Source organism: Magallana gigas, chromosome 7 (assembly GCF_963853765.1).
Source record: "Magallana gigas chromosome 7, xbMagGiga1.1, whole genome shotgun sequence".
NCBI classification, from domain to species: domain Eukaryota; kingdom Metazoa; phylum Mollusca; class Bivalvia; order Ostreida; family Ostreidae; genus Magallana; species Magallana gigas.
In genome coordinates this window covers 11541521-11560253 of record NC_088859.1, presented here as the reverse complement: position 1 = coordinate 11560253, position 18733 = coordinate 11541521, and the positions used below count along the sequence as shown (strand labels likewise).

Genomic DNA, 18733 nt, shown 5'->3' with positions numbered 1-18733 from the left:
AAAAATCCGTGTTCGTGTATATTTTTATACTGTGCTAAATGTAGTTTGAATTATGCCCCTTGTGAGGTCAGACTAAAGTATTCGGGGTCATGATACATTATAAACAAAACTCATAAAATATTTCTTTAATTATCATACGGTAATACACCAAATCTTATACTATTCAATACATAATTGTGTAATCAGGCGTTCAATTGCGCTACGGATCTCTCGGAAATTCGTGAATTCCTATTGTTTATAAATGTTAAATGTATTGATTTTATATGTCAAATCAAAGAAGGGATATAATAACGTATCACAAAGAGGTAATATTCTATTTTTAACTTATTACGTCACTTCCCCCACTGCTGAAAGTGCAAAGATGTAAAATCAGCGGTAAACAATGATCGTTTAAGCTCATGTATAAAACATATTCAAGAAAGTTTTCAAGCAAACTTACTTTTCTTTATTCGAAAAAGACGACTGAATTAAAAAATCTTGGATTGTCGCGTGCTATAAACCCGAACTCTCACTTTAGCCGATAACTGGTCTTAGCCGATAACTGGTACAGTACCAGTATGTGTATTATAATTACATGTATTAATAAAACATTTTATTTAAAAACTTTAATTGTCTAGTAAAATGATATTTGGCATCATTAAGTCCGTTGCGAGCAAAATGACCCCAATACAAGGAACCACCATCTGACTGCTTGGTTCTTCACAGTTTGCTGCAGTAATATAAATGTACGTGTATATGTTACATGGGCCTCGGACTTAGGGGCCTCGGTCCATGGGCGCGTGCGATGTCCATGTATTATTATACGTAAGCTCGAAGGATCTGATTCTAATGTGGAATGTGATACCTTGAAATATTAATGTTCATCAAATTTAAAATGTAATCTTATACTTAAAATATTAGAATTGAACTGTATTTGACCCTAATATGCTATAATCAGAACATAGAAATGTATGCACTGTTAAAGCCCCTTCAGGTTTTGAACTCAGGTCTGGCAGAGAAGTAGATTGCGCTCTATACCACAGCTGTTAGACATCAAAATTGGGTGACTGAGAGAAAATTAGCAAAATTTTAGTTACTGTAATTCTGTGTAATCCGAAGGAAACGAACTGTACATACCAGTATATGTTAGTGTTAAGAACCCCTAAACAATGAACCAGTATAGAACAATGTCTTGTCAAATACCAGGGTACCTGATGGACAACTGATGCAAAGATATGAATGACTTCATGATGATTACAACAGCAATAGGGTCCTACCAGCGTACCAGCCTGAAGCTAGCAGCCACTAACGGCAGCCGCTAAGCCCGTAGAAGCTAGCAGCCAATAAAGAAATTCATCAAAGTACTGAGAGTACTCGAACAGAAAATTATATTTTACTTAATTATCGACATATTTTAATTAATATCAAAATGATTAATGCTCAATAATTTGTACGAGCATTGACGACTACTTCCGAAGCAGTAAAGCTCGTATGGATAAGAGTTATAAATGCGTCTTTGTTAGATAGAAATGAAATACATCTATACGGGTCATAAGTTATGAAAATAATGTTATCCTAAGTGTGGTCTTATTGATACAAATAGAAAAACTATATGAAATGATATGCAAACGTATTATGATATAAAAGACATGATAAAATAAAACAAATTAAGGCAGAAAACGATACAAATACAATGAAAACCCCAAGCCAATCCAGTGTGGCAAGATAATTTGTTTACATCGAAGTTGAACATGTGCGTGTTTAAAATTTTATCTTCGGGCATTTTCATTCCCCCGGAAACAACATCAATAGAAAATTAAAAAGACAACGTATTATTACGAATATGAGACAAGAGAACAACCGGCATTGTGATTTTATTCTCATAAAAAAAATTATCACATGTCGCAGTCAAGCGAATGTCATCAGGTGAAATTGGGATTATTTGGTCTCAGCCATGTTTTGACGTGAACCTTCGAAGAAAAACACAACAATGACAATAAAAAGGGTCGGTTTAGCTCACCCGAACTTTTTCATATTTAAGCATTTCACAATGATATAGGGGTGAAAGACTTTTATCTTTGAAGTGTGCATCAAACGGATACCAGGACAGTGTAGGGAACCTATGGGGCTATTATTTCCCGGTCTCAAATTTGGGCTGTAGGGATACCACGAAGTGGCTCCCAGGGGTTCTGGCTCATTTCAGGGGTTTATATCTCACTTGAAATTGACCACAAGAACTTGGTAACACAAGGTCTAGGTAGAGGACCTCAAGAGGTATTCATAATAAGCGTTAGAAGGCACCTATGAGCCCTACAAGGGTTCAGTTAGCTCACCCGAAATTGTCATATTTAAGCATTTCACAATGATATAGGGGTGAACGGCGGGCCATACGTGCCATCTAATGCTTATTAGCGATACCACCTGAGGCCCTCTACCTATTTCTAGTGTTACCAAGTTATTGTGATCAAACTCAAGTCAGATATAAACCCCTCAAATGAGCCAGAACCCCTGGGAGCCACTTGGTGGTACCCCTACATCCCAAATTTGAAACTGGGAAATAGTAGCCCCATAGGTCCTCTACACTGCCCTGGTATTCGTTTGATGAACTTTTTAAAGATAAGGTAGATAATGAACCACTTTTCACTCGTATACCATTGTGAAATGCTAAATAATGCAAAGTTCGGGTGAGCTAAATACTAGTCTCTTGTAATTTTTCTCCAAGGTTCACGTCAAAACATGGCTGACACAAAATAATCCCAAATTCATCTTTGGATTTCTAACTTTTTGGTTTTCGATTCAGGGTAATTTTTTTATGAGAATAAAATCACAATGTAAGAAGTCTGGCCGTCCCATTTTTGTAATAATACGAGGATTTTTTTAATTTTCGATGCATGCTATTTTTGGAGAAAAGTAAAAGACTTGGGGATCAATTTTTAATCATAAGAATAGACAAATACCAATATTCAATTGAATTCATTAGACACAAACGCAATAATATTTTTTCCAGGCGAGCTTTACTGCCTTCGAAGTTGTCCATGCTCAGAGAAATTATTCATGCATATATCCTCGTAATATTACTGTGGAATCATTTACATTCGTGGGGGCAAATTTTCGTGGATTGTCTAAATTTTACAGGTTTGTGGGGACGTAATTTCGTGTTCTATCTTATATCTAAAAAAGGAAATATGACTTAATAATTCTTATTTAGTAATTCGTGGATATTGTTAATTCGTGGACGAGAGGTACCCACGAATTCCACGAAAATTGAGCCATCACGAAAATTAATGATTCCAAAGTAATTAAAATATGCAGATAATAGAGTAAAATATAATTATCTGTTCAAGTACTCTCATTACTTTGATGAATTTCCGTATTGGCTGCTAGCTTCTACGGGCTTAATGGCTGCTGTTAGTGGCTGCTAGCTTCAGCCTGGTTACCAGCGTTGGTAAATAGCGTTTCATTACCACCTGTTCGATTGGGTGTTATCACATACATATAAGTATGTGATATCATGTATTTAAAAAATAGAGATATCACCTTTACAGTTTAAATAGGTGGTCACCAAATCGAACAGGTGGTACAACCTATTCAAAAATTGATTTATCATTTTTTTGAATCACTACTTTAAGATAGAATTATTCATATCACCTATTGGTATTGGGGATACCACTCAGTGACACATTAAATACTTAAACGGCGCCTCATAGAAGGCCATTGTCTCGTTTAAACCTCTACATTGAAGAAAAATTCCGTCACGCATGAAAACGCGTTTGCGATGTAATTAAAACAATGTAAGAACATACTATATTATCATTCTGCTTTTTGGAAGTTTTTCATTTTTTTAAATCATGAAAAAAAAATGTCATTTAAACAACAAAATGATTTCTTGAGAGATTCATGCGGGATATTAAGGTGGCGACATTGCAGAAAAAATACATAGCCCGCGTTATGTTATTTTTTTCTGCAATGATCGCTATTTAACAGGAAGTTGACGCCCAATAGGTATTTTACAAAACACTCCATGCGTATGACATGCCTAAACAAACAGTGTGTTTAAATTTCAAGCATCTGCGATAAATAGTCGCATAGAAACTTTTGTTAAAAAAAATTGTTTCAAAAATTGAGGCAAAAAATAAACAAAGCCGTCATTAAAAGAAAGTTGACGTCCGATAGGTAAACAAATTTATACCTTCGTATGGCATGTCTAGGCAAAGAGTGTGGTAAAATCTCAAGCATCTGTGATAAATAATTGCTGAGAAAAATGCGTCAGAAAGTCTTTTACGGACAGAAAGACAGACACACAGGGGTGAAACAGTATTAATACCCCCTTCTCCTTCGGAGAGAATATGTACCAATTGGTATTTTTACGTGATATGTTAAAAGTTTTCAGGGAATAGTTCGGTTATCCAACAAAATCATAAACAGACAGGTGTCTTCAAACTAGAATTTCTGGATTTTAACTCGCATTAAAGCTACTTACTCATGTGTTTCTACGAAAGGAAGTCATAGAAGTATATCATATTATTATTCGTTTCAACTCAAACAAACATTATTATGGCAAGGAAATAGTTCAAGGCCCATAATAAGATCCAGAGGCACTTTAACTTTTTTTCGTTATAACATTTATTTGAGAACTGTTGACTGTCGAAATTAAGAAGTTTAGACAATAGAAATCTGTGATATCTTGGATGTATAAAAACCCCTTTTAAATGCCATTTAAATTAAACTAAATGATGTGAAAGGTGTTTTTAGCTCATCTGAGCTGAAAGCTCGTGAGCTTTTCTGGTCCCATTTTGTCAGTCGTCTGTCTGTTCGTAAACTTTTTCATCACATTTTCATCCCCTTCTCAATAACTACTAAATCAATTACAACCAAACTTGGCATAAAGCACCCTTAAGGCGTAGTCCTTAATTTTCCAATTTTCAACCTCTTCTCAAGAACTACTAAACCAATAAAACCAAACTTGGAAAAAAACACCCTTTGGCAAAGGGGGTTCAAAATTGTGAAAATTAAGGATCACGCCTTTTTTCAAGGGGAGATAATTAGAAATTTTTAAAAATTTTGAGAAAATTTCAAAAATCTTTTTCTTAAGGTGGCTCTATACACCCACAGTTTATTCAAATTTTCAATAGAAGACCACAAAACATATACTTATCAAATATCAAAATGACGATAGGGATACTATAGGTATTTTTAAAGAATTTTTTAATGTTTTTTCGTGTTTTTGTAAAAAATTTTTTAAAAAGACAGCTATCAACAAATTGAGAGAAATTATTTTGTCATATGATGGATATTTCCTTCGGACACATAAAAAAAAATATAACACTTCTTAACATTCAAAAATGTTATTATTGCAATTTTTTTTAGTATTTCCCCAAAACATATTTTTTCATATTTTCTTACTTTGATGACAAATCATCTGAAAAAGTTGCTTGATGTTATAAGAAAATGTATTTTAATAAATGTGAAATAAAAAATTGAATGAAAACAATTGCAAATAAACACAAAAAATATTTAAAATTTTATTTGGTATGAAAGTTCCTCATGTAAGGGTTATCGTTCCTAAGTCCCAAGGCCCAAACACCTTGGGGACTTTTCATTTCTGAGTTGAAGAAAATTTCCTAAATATAATGTTGGAATGATAAATACATGCATATTTCATTATAGACTTTGCCCTGTATAAGTGAATATATTCGCTTTAGTGCAAAACTAAGTCAAATAAATAAAGGGGAACATTGACTAGGCTAATAGGATTTATGTATCCCAACCTGAGAGAAATTCAAAGCAACCCTCTCATCCCCGTTAGGTGTCGATATTAATGTGCATTAAAGTATATTATAATTGAAATATTTTCACCTGTTTAGAATTTTCTTTCACGGTATTCAACCAAAAAATACGTTTTAGAAATTTTTGGAAAGTTAAAAAATTTATTGTTCTCATCGGGAATCGAACTCATGACCTACTGGTTTGTAGTAAACCCACTAACCCACTGCGCTACGGTGTAACATATCGATGATGCTAAAGAAACTCTTTAAAAATTTATACTTGATTTTATTGTTTATTTCGATAAATAATACCACACAACGTGAAGGTGTCACATACCACATTACTTGTAAGTAATGAATTTTCCAATTATCAAATTAAATCTATTCATTTAACACATTTTTCAAAATAGCGGTTCCCATACAATTCACCTCAGTTTAAATCAGCCAGTACCGGAAATGCATGTTTCCAGATTTACTTTTTTGCGTACTGCGTCATCAAAAAGTGGTGTATAGAGCCACCTTAAGAACCATTAGGCCAGGAAGGCTGAAACTTGTGTGGAAGCATCCTCAGGTAGTGTAAATTCAACCAATTAGCCAGGAAAGCTTAAACAGATAGTGTAAATTCAAAATTGTGAAAATCATGACCCCCGGGGATAGGGGCACAATTGGGGGTCAAAGTTTTACATAAGAATATATAGAGTAAATCTTTAAAAATCATCTTCTCGGAAACCAATTGCCCAAGAAAACTGAAATTTGTGTGAAAGCATCCTCAGGTATTGTAGACTCAAAGTTCTGAAAATCATGAACCGCGGTGGTAGGGGGGCCACAATGGGTTGGGGGATCAAATTTTTACATAGAAATATTTAGTGTAAATCTTTAAAAATCTTCTTCTAAGAAACTAATCAGCCAGGTGATTCTTTTAATTGTTTAGACTTTGTCCCTGGACGATTATTCGGCCTCACAAGGGGTTCAGAGTTTGTAGGTTTATTTCTCATTTATAAATAATTGTTAAGGATCATTTTGAGAACTACAGTACTCAACATGTGATATGACTATAAAATCATCATGTTAGAAAAAGCACTAATGATTATAAACTTAAGAATATCCAAGAGGGATGGATTTTTTTTTATACAGGATATACATTGTCCAGATAGTTTGTATTATGACTTCATCATTTTATCATACCTATTTTTATTCAGGTGAGCGATGTGGCCCATAGGCCTCTTGAAATGTTTGTTTTTTGGTTGTTGTTTTTTTGTCTCTGCATTGAATCGGCCAACAATAGCCATGCAAAATTATTGGATACCAGTGTGTAATCTACACATCAAACAAACAGTTTACTTGTAATCATACTTGATTTGACGTACGACTACATGGAATTACGTGAACACAAGTGATTTGAAGTATCCAAATCTAAAGCGGGCGACTGTAGAATCATAAACCTTCGCACTTAAATCTGCATACAATGAGTGAATTTACATGGAATTGTTTTCCCCTGTTTAGAGAGCATGTAAAAAATTGAATTGAAGGAAACTTCATGATTTTTAGAAGTTAGCATTTTTTTTTAGCTGGTCAAGATTTTATGGATGAGTCTGCACCCCCCCCCTCCCATCTAAATTCTCAAAAGTGATCTAAATGCGTTAAGTGAATAAACTCAACATTCTATTTTTCATAATGTGAACAACTTTATTGACTTAGAAATCAAAACATTAAAAAACAGAAAGTTGCAATAGAAAAAGACTGATTTTTATGTAACTTTCAGAGGCATACAATATTGCTTCTCAAGAAAGTCAGAAATCATTACTACCACAAACAATTCCTTCAAATCAAACATGAAATAATCCTTCCATGTGATAACAGGCCACCAAATTTAAATAAGTTATCTTAACTTTTAAGATCATGTAACCATACATGGTTAATAAAATGGTAACTTTGATCTCTGACAGACCTTCAACACTGCTACATGTGTATTAAAATACTCATTAAAGAATCACTTATAAGACAGTTTTCAGTTTGTTCAATTATAAATTGCAAAATATCACATTGAAAATATTTGACAGGAATTGACAAACAGACAAACACATTAAATGTATAAAAATAGAAGGGAAGGTATCACAGTCATGGTACATACAGGGTTATCTCCCCTGGTAAACTAGCATATGTACAGGAAAAATGGAATAACGTGGACAAGCACAACAAGAATAATCGAGTGGACCAGGCTAGTCTAATATCAGCTCATGGTCAACCTTAAAAACCTATAAAAATCAAGTGAAGGGTTCATTGACAGCATGGCATATAGCACTATCCAATCAAAACTCTCAACACATTGGCACTTCCAGAATGTATCATACACATGGCATTACTTTGATATTAGATTTACATTAGAAATGACAAATATAATCCCCAGTCTCAGTCATTATAATCTATTGACACCATTTTGGTGGCCTTAATATAAAATAAAATTTGCCAAGAGAAGCCAATGCAGCATGGCAATAATTTTATTGTAATAAATAGAGACACTGGGTTCAAATGCCTCAATGACCTACATTTGTAGCTCAGTGTAATGCTTCTATATCTGGTAAGTACCTGGGTTCATCAGTTTGTCCACCTATGCTTAGGTACCTATTTCAATGAAAGATTTTGAGCTGCAATCAAAGCTATTGTGTTTTTCAGGCCTTACTTGGAGAATACATAGAAAACAGGGAATGGTTGTAACCCACAAAACACAACAACTACAGATAATCCTAAAATAAACTCTGTATGTATCGTAGTACTTGAGTTTTTAAATCTATTGTACATAACAAAACTTCAAACGTTCATTTTATAACAAGAAACATGACATTCAATATCAGCAAACTTTTCAAGAAACTCACTATTGAAAACTTGCAAAGAACTTAATTGTTACATGTACAGGATGTATGGTGCTGACACATTATACAATACACTTTTGATACTTGCTATATTATTCTTTGTTTTGAAAAAAATTAACCCAGAAAAGACGCCCTGATACACAAAGTTTTTTTTTTTGGTCAAAAATACATGTTTTCTGAGGTTCCTATTATGTTTAGGATGGTACATTAAGTAATGATAGAACATTTACGGTCCTACTGCTTTAAGAAACCCAATAATTTCTACTGGGTTTTTTTTTTAAGAATAAGGATGTATCAACCAATAGAAAATAAGATTTTTTTTACAAGTTTATTTAATTGTAATAATTCATGTGCAGGACTATACAAGGGTATTTGTATGAGCTTATTGAGCCCTCTTATTTGTTTTCTGTATGTATAAAAAATAAGATCAGAAATAAAAGTATTGATTGAATACACTTAGACAAAATATATCAAAATACCAGTCATTTTTTTTTTTTATAAGAGACGGTGAAGAGATATGCATATAGTACATGTATTTGTATGAAATCTTATGATAGGGCATGTATTTTTTTCTACAAATCTCACTTTAATTTACCTGGAAATCTCTTGCACCCATATTATTGCCATTGCAGAAAACCACAGCAAGGAAATTACAGACAATTGAAAAAAAAAAATACAAATACACATGTATTAAAACACAAATGACAAATAATCAAGTACATAAAAAATTAACCACTTCTATGAAACAGTTAAGAAAAATACTGATTAAGAATTTCCTTTCCATTGTGCAAATAACACACGACATCAAAATGCCTTAATTTTCCTTTTAAAACTCTTGAGTCTCATGATTGTACAAGTTAACTGAATGTCCCTGCATGGAGTCCATACTCCAACAAGAAAGACATCGATGTCACAACTTGATGTCTGTGTTTGTCATTCTTTATGCACACAACCTTATCCCCAGTGATGTTACTTAACCAGAGCCTGATCTATACATTACAGACCCGCTGTTGGTTCCGGCCCTCCCGGAGTTCCCTCCCTCCCTATGCCGTCAGATTGTGTTTGATGTCATGTTTTAGCTTCAGTATAGCTCCCTCCACCTTCTCTTGCCTTGAGGCCTGATCTGTCGACGTTGTTTTGAAGGGCTGTAGGCAGAATAGCTGTCAAATAGGCAGGAAAAACATTACAGAATGCCGAGTTATTCCTCTGAAATAATATTGATAACTAAAATAATACATGTACAGCCAGTGAATGCTTATTCTTCTAGACTTTTGAAAACTCAGAACAAGACTATAATAAACAGAAGTACATGATAAACAAATTAATTCTTATTATTGTTTTCTGAGATGAGTAATCATGTGTACCCAAGTTCCTGTCCTTTATATGAACTCAATAAGCAAAATTTTCATCATCAAATGTAAATGTATATATAGACAGGATACATGTATATATCCAAATTACAAAACAGCTTAAAGATATCTCGTGCTTGTTTTTCCTGCTTGGCATATTATACCAATTAAACATTTATACTGCACAAATTGAATTGATAATAAATTTATCTACATGTATACATCTAGTATATATATGATAAGCAAATTATATAAATATTGGCATCAAAATTATAAATAGATATCCTAAATGTCCCAAGAAAGTAAAACAATAGTATTATCATATCAAAACTTCATCTCTTAAAGCTATATATGCCATATTATTTAACCGTATTTTTACTTAGCTGATAGGCCTTAGCTTCCTGTCTGAAAAATAATTTGTCCAAATAATTTTTTTCAGATGGGCGAACTACAGTTCTACAGCAAATTTTTACTATCATGTTGGAAACCAGACCCAAAGTTTGTCATTGTGATGAGCTTTATAAAAGAAAACATTGTGACAAATTGAGCCAGATTATTCACTGGTAAATGTTTTAATGAAGAACTACCGGTACATTTGTTTAATGCAAGGAGAAATGGATATTTTTTCTTTAAATATACATACATTTATTAGTTAAAAAATTGACGTGTGTAGATTTCCTGTACACAGGTAAGTAACTGAGAGAATCAGTGTGTGGGAAGAGGATTAACAGCAAGCTAATTTACAAAATTAAAAATTATGACGCTTGCAAAATCTATTCCTACGTCAATATCACCCTTTATTGATTTCCTTCAACTCAAAACATTTCTTAAGTCTCTATTATTTTCTTTTTCTCTCCAAATGTGCTAGCCCTACTACCAACATGCTGTTCATGTTTTTGTGTTAACTTCTAATTTACCAGTAAATACTGAAAAAGCTTACAATATCACATGATAATGAATACTTCAAACAAGGGCATTACAATCCATTAATACATTACAATTTATACCAGAATGTCAAAATATTAATTGGAAATTTTATTTACTATAAATGTGTTCGTATTAAGGATGACGTTTACTCAGAATGAAAAAAAATTCCACTGATGATAATGAAACCCCATCTATTGTATGTTATAGAACTTTGATTGTAGTGTTATTTTTCACTTTCAAAAAAGTAGGTCAATGACCTACTTTTGGAGTAAATGGCCATTGAATATTTTTTGAAAAATCAAGGAAAATCCCATAAAATTTTACACTACAATTGAAATTTTCTTAATTGTAAATATATTTCAAATAATAAAACACTTTAAAAAATGTAATACATTTTATGAATGGCAGTGGCACTAGATAGGTACAAAACATTAAGATTTCAGCTACAATTCGAAAAAATATTCCAGTCCGAATTTCCTCGATCAGTTTTCAAATTCCTACCCATTTTTGATCTAAGTTTACAAAAAATTGAATGATGATAATACAAAAACATTTATAGCATTGAACTACTTATATTGACCTTATTCTATTGGCATAAAATTTATATGAGGTCAATGATCAAAATTTTGAGATATGGTGTCTTTTATCGTTTTTTAGCATTTTTTAATATTTTCGCAATTCGTGTCATACAATTATTTTAATGAATAAATGAGGTAAAACCAGCAGAAAATATGAAAAATTATATAGACTAAAATATAAAATCTTAACTTTCAATATTAGAGTACAGCCAAAAATGTTTTAGCGGAAAACAAAATCTGCAAAATTTAGTCCGAATTTCCTCTGTTTGGCTAAAAGTCTATTTTTGTTGGACCCTAATTCCGTAATAAAGTAAAAATATCAAATGTTTTGTGAATAATTATTCATTTTATTAATACTTTTTTTGTTTTGAACAAATTTTACTCATTACATTGAACTTTATAACAATCCGAATTTGAGAACTCAAACCCTGAGTAAACAACACCCTTAAACAGTAAAAGTTGCAGAAAGCACAATTCATGTAGTTTGATGATAAAACACAAACATTTCTTTCTTTAAAATCATTCATTGAACATGGCATATATAGCTTTAAAAAAAAAATTGGAAGGAAATATCCAAAATGATATATCTATGGACTAAACTTTTAAAACCAAAAAAAAACCTATGGTTATACATGTATAATTTTGTACATAACTAATTTATAGTCAAACATTAAAGGCTCTAGAATATATTGAAACTAATAACAAGGTAATTGTATGTGATGCTTTGGATGACTTTTATAATGTTACACACACTGGAGGGTAGGTTGCAGGGTCAGCATTCCGAAGAAACACTGTCACTTCATGCCGCATGCAACAGACATCCTGGTAACTAGCATACGGCTCATCACACAATGAAATAGCATCATGCCAGTCTACTGGCCAATCTCGGGATCAAGTGTTTAAGATGTTTGTCAAAATGAAAATCCAAGATTCAAACCACATTGCATTCTTTGATAATCTTTGAGAATAAATCATTTTTTAATTTCAAACACTAATGCAGCAATGTGATTGGATGATGAAAATGAGGCTGATGAGTGAAGACAAGGCTGCTTTCTCCCTCTGGTATATAACAGCAAGGTGTGTTTGTGAATGGGCTACTCTATGACTGGTGGGTGGTGAATGCTACTGCATCAAACAACTACACAGGGTGTGGATAATTCCTCCTCTACATACTGTAGGGGGGCGAGGGAGAGATGAACTAAGGGGTGAGGGGTGGCAGCACAGCACAAAGCAAACCAGCAAACCTACAGGTTTAACAGTGTGGACCAGCAACATCTGCCACTGTGTTGTAACCATCAGAAACCAGAAAGTAAGCATTTGTGTCTTAAAACAATAATGGTGGACAATATCCAGAATAATTGCCTTTGTGTTTGTTTTTCTTTTTCTTAACTTTTGGCACTTTTTTATGAGTATTGATCCCTTCCCCTATAAAAGTGTATATATAGGCATGTAAAAAATTTCAAAGCAAATTCAGTTTTTCTTTGATTTAATTTGTATATAGTTTTTAATTATTTAATTTTTTTTGCTGAGATATTCTTTTTGGTCAAAGTCAATGATTAATTCTTTAAAAGGCAAATGTTACATTTAAGACAACAGTGGCAAAAGTTTGGTTTTCCGGACATGTTAAAACACTGGTGTTCTTACTTCTGTCTTTAGGGGAAGAATTTGAACTTTGTGACAGATTGCATGGAGCCAGGCAAAACACCTGATGATGGAAGGGAAATCAAATCAGCATTTGTATCAAAACTCAGCATCCAACTCAGCAATGAAAAAAAATCGGCAAGTCAACATCATATCCAAAACAACCCACAGAGAACAGCCATGAGTCCACTGACGGTTATAATATCACTCACTAACAAGTCACTGAAAGACGAGGTCTTTGAGGCCAATGCAAATATTAGAAATGCCGTAGGAAATTTTCAAAATATTAAATTCATTACAAAGACAAAAGAGTAAAAGAATAAAATACATTTTTAAGGTTCATAGGAATTAATTGTGGTAATTTATAGTGTAGCATATCATAAAAAGAAAGGAGAAACAACTTCATTCCTTGCATAAAAAAGTCCATGGCTTTTAGAAGAGTATTATTACAATGGGGAGTTGCTTCCCTTTGAGTACATACTTGATCAGTGGCTAGAAGCTTGAAGTCTTCTGGGGGGTTTGTTATCACATAGCGCTTTGATGAAGGACTAGAAGAAGATTCGTTGGTGTCTCTGAAGCGGTACAGACCGATGCACAGAATTCCCAGGTTCCTCAGGGCAAACAGAAATAAGCTACCATATGTTCCATCCTCCTACAAAATAACATTTTTTCAAATTAAAAAAAAAGTATTTTTCTGAATAAACAAAATCAAGAGTTGGAGGGATGGGTTTCCCCATTTTTGGGGCAACTAAAATTTAATCAGAAAACATATATGGCAAATTCATGCAAGAAAAGATGTCTCTCTTCACCAACAATAAAATAATCATCATAAAAGACTTTTATATCTGTTAAATCTGTTATTGTAATGTACTCAGATTAAGAAAAATTAAGCACTAATGTTTTCTGAATACATAACTGTTCAGTTTGACATGGAAATATCATTTTTTTAAATTTCAACTGTTGACCTACCCCAAACTGAGCTAGCGGTCCCTCAAAAAGCGAGACCTGGGCCACCCTACATCTGTCTCTGTTGGCCAGAACACTGGGGGTGCAGTACCCACCCCTCATCCCAGCCCCCTCGGCCAGAATCTGCTCAAGTTCAGGAGTGGCCCCACCAGTGATAAGAGTCCGAATCAGGGTTAAGGCATTGTCATTAAAGTAGCTCTACAAATAAGATATCAAGGTTAAGGCATTGTCTTAAAGTAGCTTTACAAGCAAGATATCAAGGTTGGGGCATCGTTGTTAAAGTAGCTCTACAAGCAAGATATCAAGGTTGGGACATCGTTGTTAAAGAAGCTCTACAAGTATGATATCAAGATTAACGCATTGTCGTTAAAGTAGCTCTACAAATAAGATATCAAGGTTAAGGCATTGTCTTAAAGTAGCTTTACAAGCAAGATATCAAGGTTGGGGCATCGTTGTTAAAGTAGCTCTACAAGCAAGATATCAAGGTTGGGACATCGTTGTTAAAGAAGCTCTACAAGTATGATATCAAGATTAACGCATTGTCGTTAAAGTAGCTCTACAAGTAAGATATCAAGGTTGGGGCATTGTTGCTAAAGTAGCTCTACAAGTAAGATATTAAGGTTAAGGCATTGTCGTTAAGTAGCTCTACAATAATTAAGATATCAAGGATAAGGTCGTTGTTAAAGTAGCTCTACAAATAAGATATCAAGATTAACGCATTGTCGTTAAAGAAGCTTTACAAGCAAGATATCAAGGTTAAGGCATTTTTGTTAAAGAAGCTCTACAAGTAAGATATCAAGGTTAAGGCGTTGTTAAAGTCGCTCTACAATAATTAAGATATCAAGGATAAGGCATAGTTGTTAAAGTAGCTCTACAAATATACAGGGTGATATGAAAGAAACTCCATATACAGAGAACAAGGAACTGTACAGATTAATATACAAGAATAAGTGATTTAGGGAATATTATCCAATTTGTATCCAATTCAAGAAGTTTTGAAAGTAGCACATACATTCTGTAGATTCCTATTCAAGCAAAAGGAATTAATATCTGCTTAAAATCACGAGAAGCACGATTAGTGAATTTTAAATCTCGCTTTTATTTTTCGGACATATGTAAACAACATGAAACTATTATAAAAATTTTGGATTTGCGATTTGATGAAAAATGGCTGAATCGTGGAATGAAGTACTCGCGTAAAATAAGGAATTTACAGTATGGAGTACAGCAAAAGTCTCCATCAGCCATATTCATAATACAAAATCAATTCTGCCATCTAGAAGACAGTGTAATACATGTATCGACACAAATGATGGGATCAGCAGCACTGACAGACATTTACTGTGCTCATCAGTGAGTCCAGCACATTGACAGACACTTACTGTGCTCATCAGCGAGTCCAGCACGCTGACAGCGAAGGCTGTCCCACAGGCGAACGGCTGGGTCATGTACAGCTCTGTGTCCGGATCATCCTCATCATCCTGATCCAGAAACTGCACGTTGGAGTCGTTAGCTGCAACAAAAGTAATTTTTTATTACTTGTTTTGAAAAAGCTACCAGATACATATAACTCATTCATTTTAAAGGCAAGTCTCACATTCTAATGAAATTCATAAATGAATGAATACTTTTTAATTGATAAGGTTTACAATGCAAAATTACTTTTGATAAATTATTGAAATGAGAACATCATAATCTGACCCCAAAACAAGTGGGCTAAATAACTGATGAACAAAAATTCTTCAAACTTTTTAATTTAAATTCATATATATGGTGTTTGAAAAGAGTTTTAATACAACAGTAGATTTTGCATTGAGAATTTAATTCAAAACTTTGTCAAAGTCTGTAAGTGGGAAGATTGGTGCCTGCTCCCATTTTACCTAGCTCTGTGATGAGAGGGACATTAGACCCACACACTGACCCTCTACGCGATCTCTTGGAATGTCCAATGGGGGAAAACCCAGGGGGTAGGAAACCTGAAACACAAAATAATCCTATCATGTTTTGTAAATAAGACACATCATTCATCTTACAGAATGCATTGATTGTTGTGCTTGATAAATATAGTATGACCATTTTTTACTGAGGATCTACGTATGTCAATGAATAATTATAGAATGGAACCATCCCCCGCACCTGGTGCCTGCTGGGCGGAGGCTTGAATGAGCCCCATGCTGTCATCAAAGGTCATGGCCTTGATGTTGAGGGAGCACAAGATGGCCTCCTTGTCCACTAGATGGGGGTCATCCAGATTCTTGTCTTTGGCCGACAGAATGACACACATATCACACAGGTTCACGTTCACAGCGCGCAGGTTCGCTCGGTTCAGTGGGGAACCCTGTAAGGAAAACAAATAAAGAATGAAAGTTAATTCAGAGGAAATCTAAATATAACATATGGATCTAATAGCCAAAATTAAGTTTCTCAAACAGTGCCTCATAAAGCTGAATATGTGAGCAGTTAAAAAGGGGAATAACTCTAATTTTAATTCAATGTTGACATAGAAAATAAAGATTCCTCCTTTTCTTACTTACAAAATATTTCTGATGACAAAAAACTCTTCAATAAAAAAACACTTCCTGTTGTTTTATACCATAAAATTTTACAGCAGAGTTAAGGTAATTATTTTCTGGCCAATTAATGTGAGGATAATTTATATATGTTTTAAACTTTTAGGATTCTACAAATCTGGAGAGAGATGGAAGACAAGACATTCCCATGTCTCAAATAACCCTAAAGCAATTACAATATTGAACTTTATACTACTTTCATATTCCCACCATGCATCAATACTCACAGCCAGGATGGTGATTTTGGGGAAGTTCTGCAGGGTCCTCCATTCTCTCTCTAGGTATTCTATGTTGCCCACGATTACAACGTGTTTCAGATCCTGGTAGTGGAAATTACTGGCTCTCAGCGGCATCACCAGGTTACGCAGACCAATCAGAGGGGAGTTAGCATCCGCAAACAGGCAGACAACCACGTGGTTACAGAGAACCGTGGCGGAGGCTTTCTCTCTGTCCTACAAACCACAGAAAAAACAGAGGACCTTAAAGAATGCCACCAATGATCTCAATGATAGCTTTACCTTGTGTTAAGATATACAATCATTCAAGGACTTAGTACATGAGCTAGCTATTTGAATTGACATAAATGATATGTAGATAGATTTTCTTTTTACAAATAAATTTACAAAATGTATACTCCAGTACTTTAATCAGCCACTGTGTAAGTACTGATAAAATACTTGCATTTATCTAATTAAAACCACCTACAGAAAGTGTTCATGTACAGATCAACACAGCAAATTGATGTGTCCATCTTTGTCAAATCTCATATGATGTCAATGTGAAATTGTGCAATGTTGGTGAATAGAACCCTTCTTTGTAATACATGTGTAAGATCTTTTGAAGATTATCAGCAATTTCCAATTTTATTAATAAAATACTAAGCAAATTCTTCTGAATTCTTTAGCAGTGACAAACTACAGTATATGATTAAAGCAATATGAGCTGCAATTTTCATGCTGAATTTTTTTTCCACAAAAATGTTATTTTCTACTAAAATGACTAAAAATATCATGGTTTATTAATTTCTGTTAGCCTTATTTTTGTGGGAAAAGCTGTTAAGAAGCCTTAATTGAAGCAAAATTGAATTATTGTCGTCCTGTACAAAAATTGAACTGCTATATATTCCTTAGAAGAGAAATCTTTCTTCTGACAAAAGTAAATGATTTTTTCAAATCTTATTTATCATAATAGTTTAAGTTACATGCAGACTTGGCATGATTATCTTAACTTCCTGTTACTGAGAGAACAGTTGATTTCACAAAAACTTCTAGCTGAAATGAAAGATGGTGATGTCACACTCAGAAAGTACCAAACTCAGTCAACTCACTCGGTGAGTACACTCACTTACTTCATTGTTTATTACCAACTTTTCATCTACCATTTCATCCTCATTTTTCTATACACAAAATAATTGGAATGACACAAACTTTTTCTACAAATAATTCTATATACTTTTCTGTTTTCAGCATCAAAATGAGATTACAATAACAAATGGCATTAATAAGTTTTATGAATTTAATTTGTTTAAACAATGCCATTAACATTTTGGAATGCATATAGAATTAGCAATGTTTTCCAACCATCAGAATGACGTATACAAGATGCTGTAATATTTGATGAGTTAGATATAAAGTTCCTCCCTATCAGTTCTCCGTTATATAGCATTGGTCACACAGTGATCAGTGCATACTCACACTCGGCCTCTCCCCTACGTTATCTACCATAACACCCAGCTGCTACAGAAGAAATACAGAGCTATAAGATAATTGCACTGAAGGATGACCAATTACCTCCTTGCATAAACTGGTGCCATGGACCCCAGACTCTAAAGCTGTAAACGTAAGGGTTGGGAGGCAGACCATTGTCTCCTATATTTGTGTACATTCATCTTTTAAATATTCTTATGAATTAAAAGATAGGTATAGCTATATTTTGTAATTTCATTTTTTGCAATTTCTGAATTGAATACTCAGAAAATTTCTCTTAGACACATTTTGTAACTGGTTCTAACACATACAACATATTTGCTTCAGATAAAAGCTAACAAAGTCCATGGTCTTGTTAACTTAAAATGGCTCTTAGGCTGTA

General features: G+C 33.7%; 1 protein-coding gene across 14 annotated transcripts in view; it reads right to left on the bottom strand.

Moving 5' to 3' along the window:
• Positions 1 to 9120: 9120 nt before the first annotated feature.
• Positions 9121 to 18733, bottom strand: part of LOC105338529 (calcium-activated potassium channel slo-1) — a 44016-nt gene continuing 34403 nt past the window's right edge. For 9 of the 14 annotated variants that reach the window (XM_066067776.1, XM_066067777.1, XM_066067779.1 and 6 more), the window contains 11 exons: positions 18340 to 18381; positions 17994 to 18041; positions 16873 to 17097; positions 16212 to 16413; positions 15956 to 16051; positions 15458 to 15588; positions 14079 to 14273; positions 13591 to 13761; positions 13113 to 13173; positions 12831 to 12893; positions 9121 to 9774 (listed from right to left, as the gene is read on the bottom strand). In XM_066067776.1, coding sequence (XP_065923848.1) covers positions 9683 to 9774; positions 12831 to 12893; positions 13113 to 13173; positions 13591 to 13761; positions 14079 to 14273; positions 15458 to 15588; positions 15956 to 16051; positions 16212 to 16413; positions 16873 to 17097; positions 17994 to 18041; positions 18340 to 18381 — 1326 coding nt within the window. In that variant the 3' untranslated portion in view covers positions 9121 to 9682. Of the gene's footprint in view, positions 9775 to 12716; positions 12894 to 13112; positions 13174 to 13590; positions 13762 to 14078; positions 14274 to 15457; positions 15589 to 15955; positions 16052 to 16211; positions 16414 to 16872; positions 17098 to 17993; positions 18042 to 18339; positions 18382 to 18733 lie in introns of all 14 variants that reach the window. The other 5 variants (XM_066067780.1, XM_066067788.1, XR_010708098.1 and 2 more) reach the window with 4 other exon arrangements.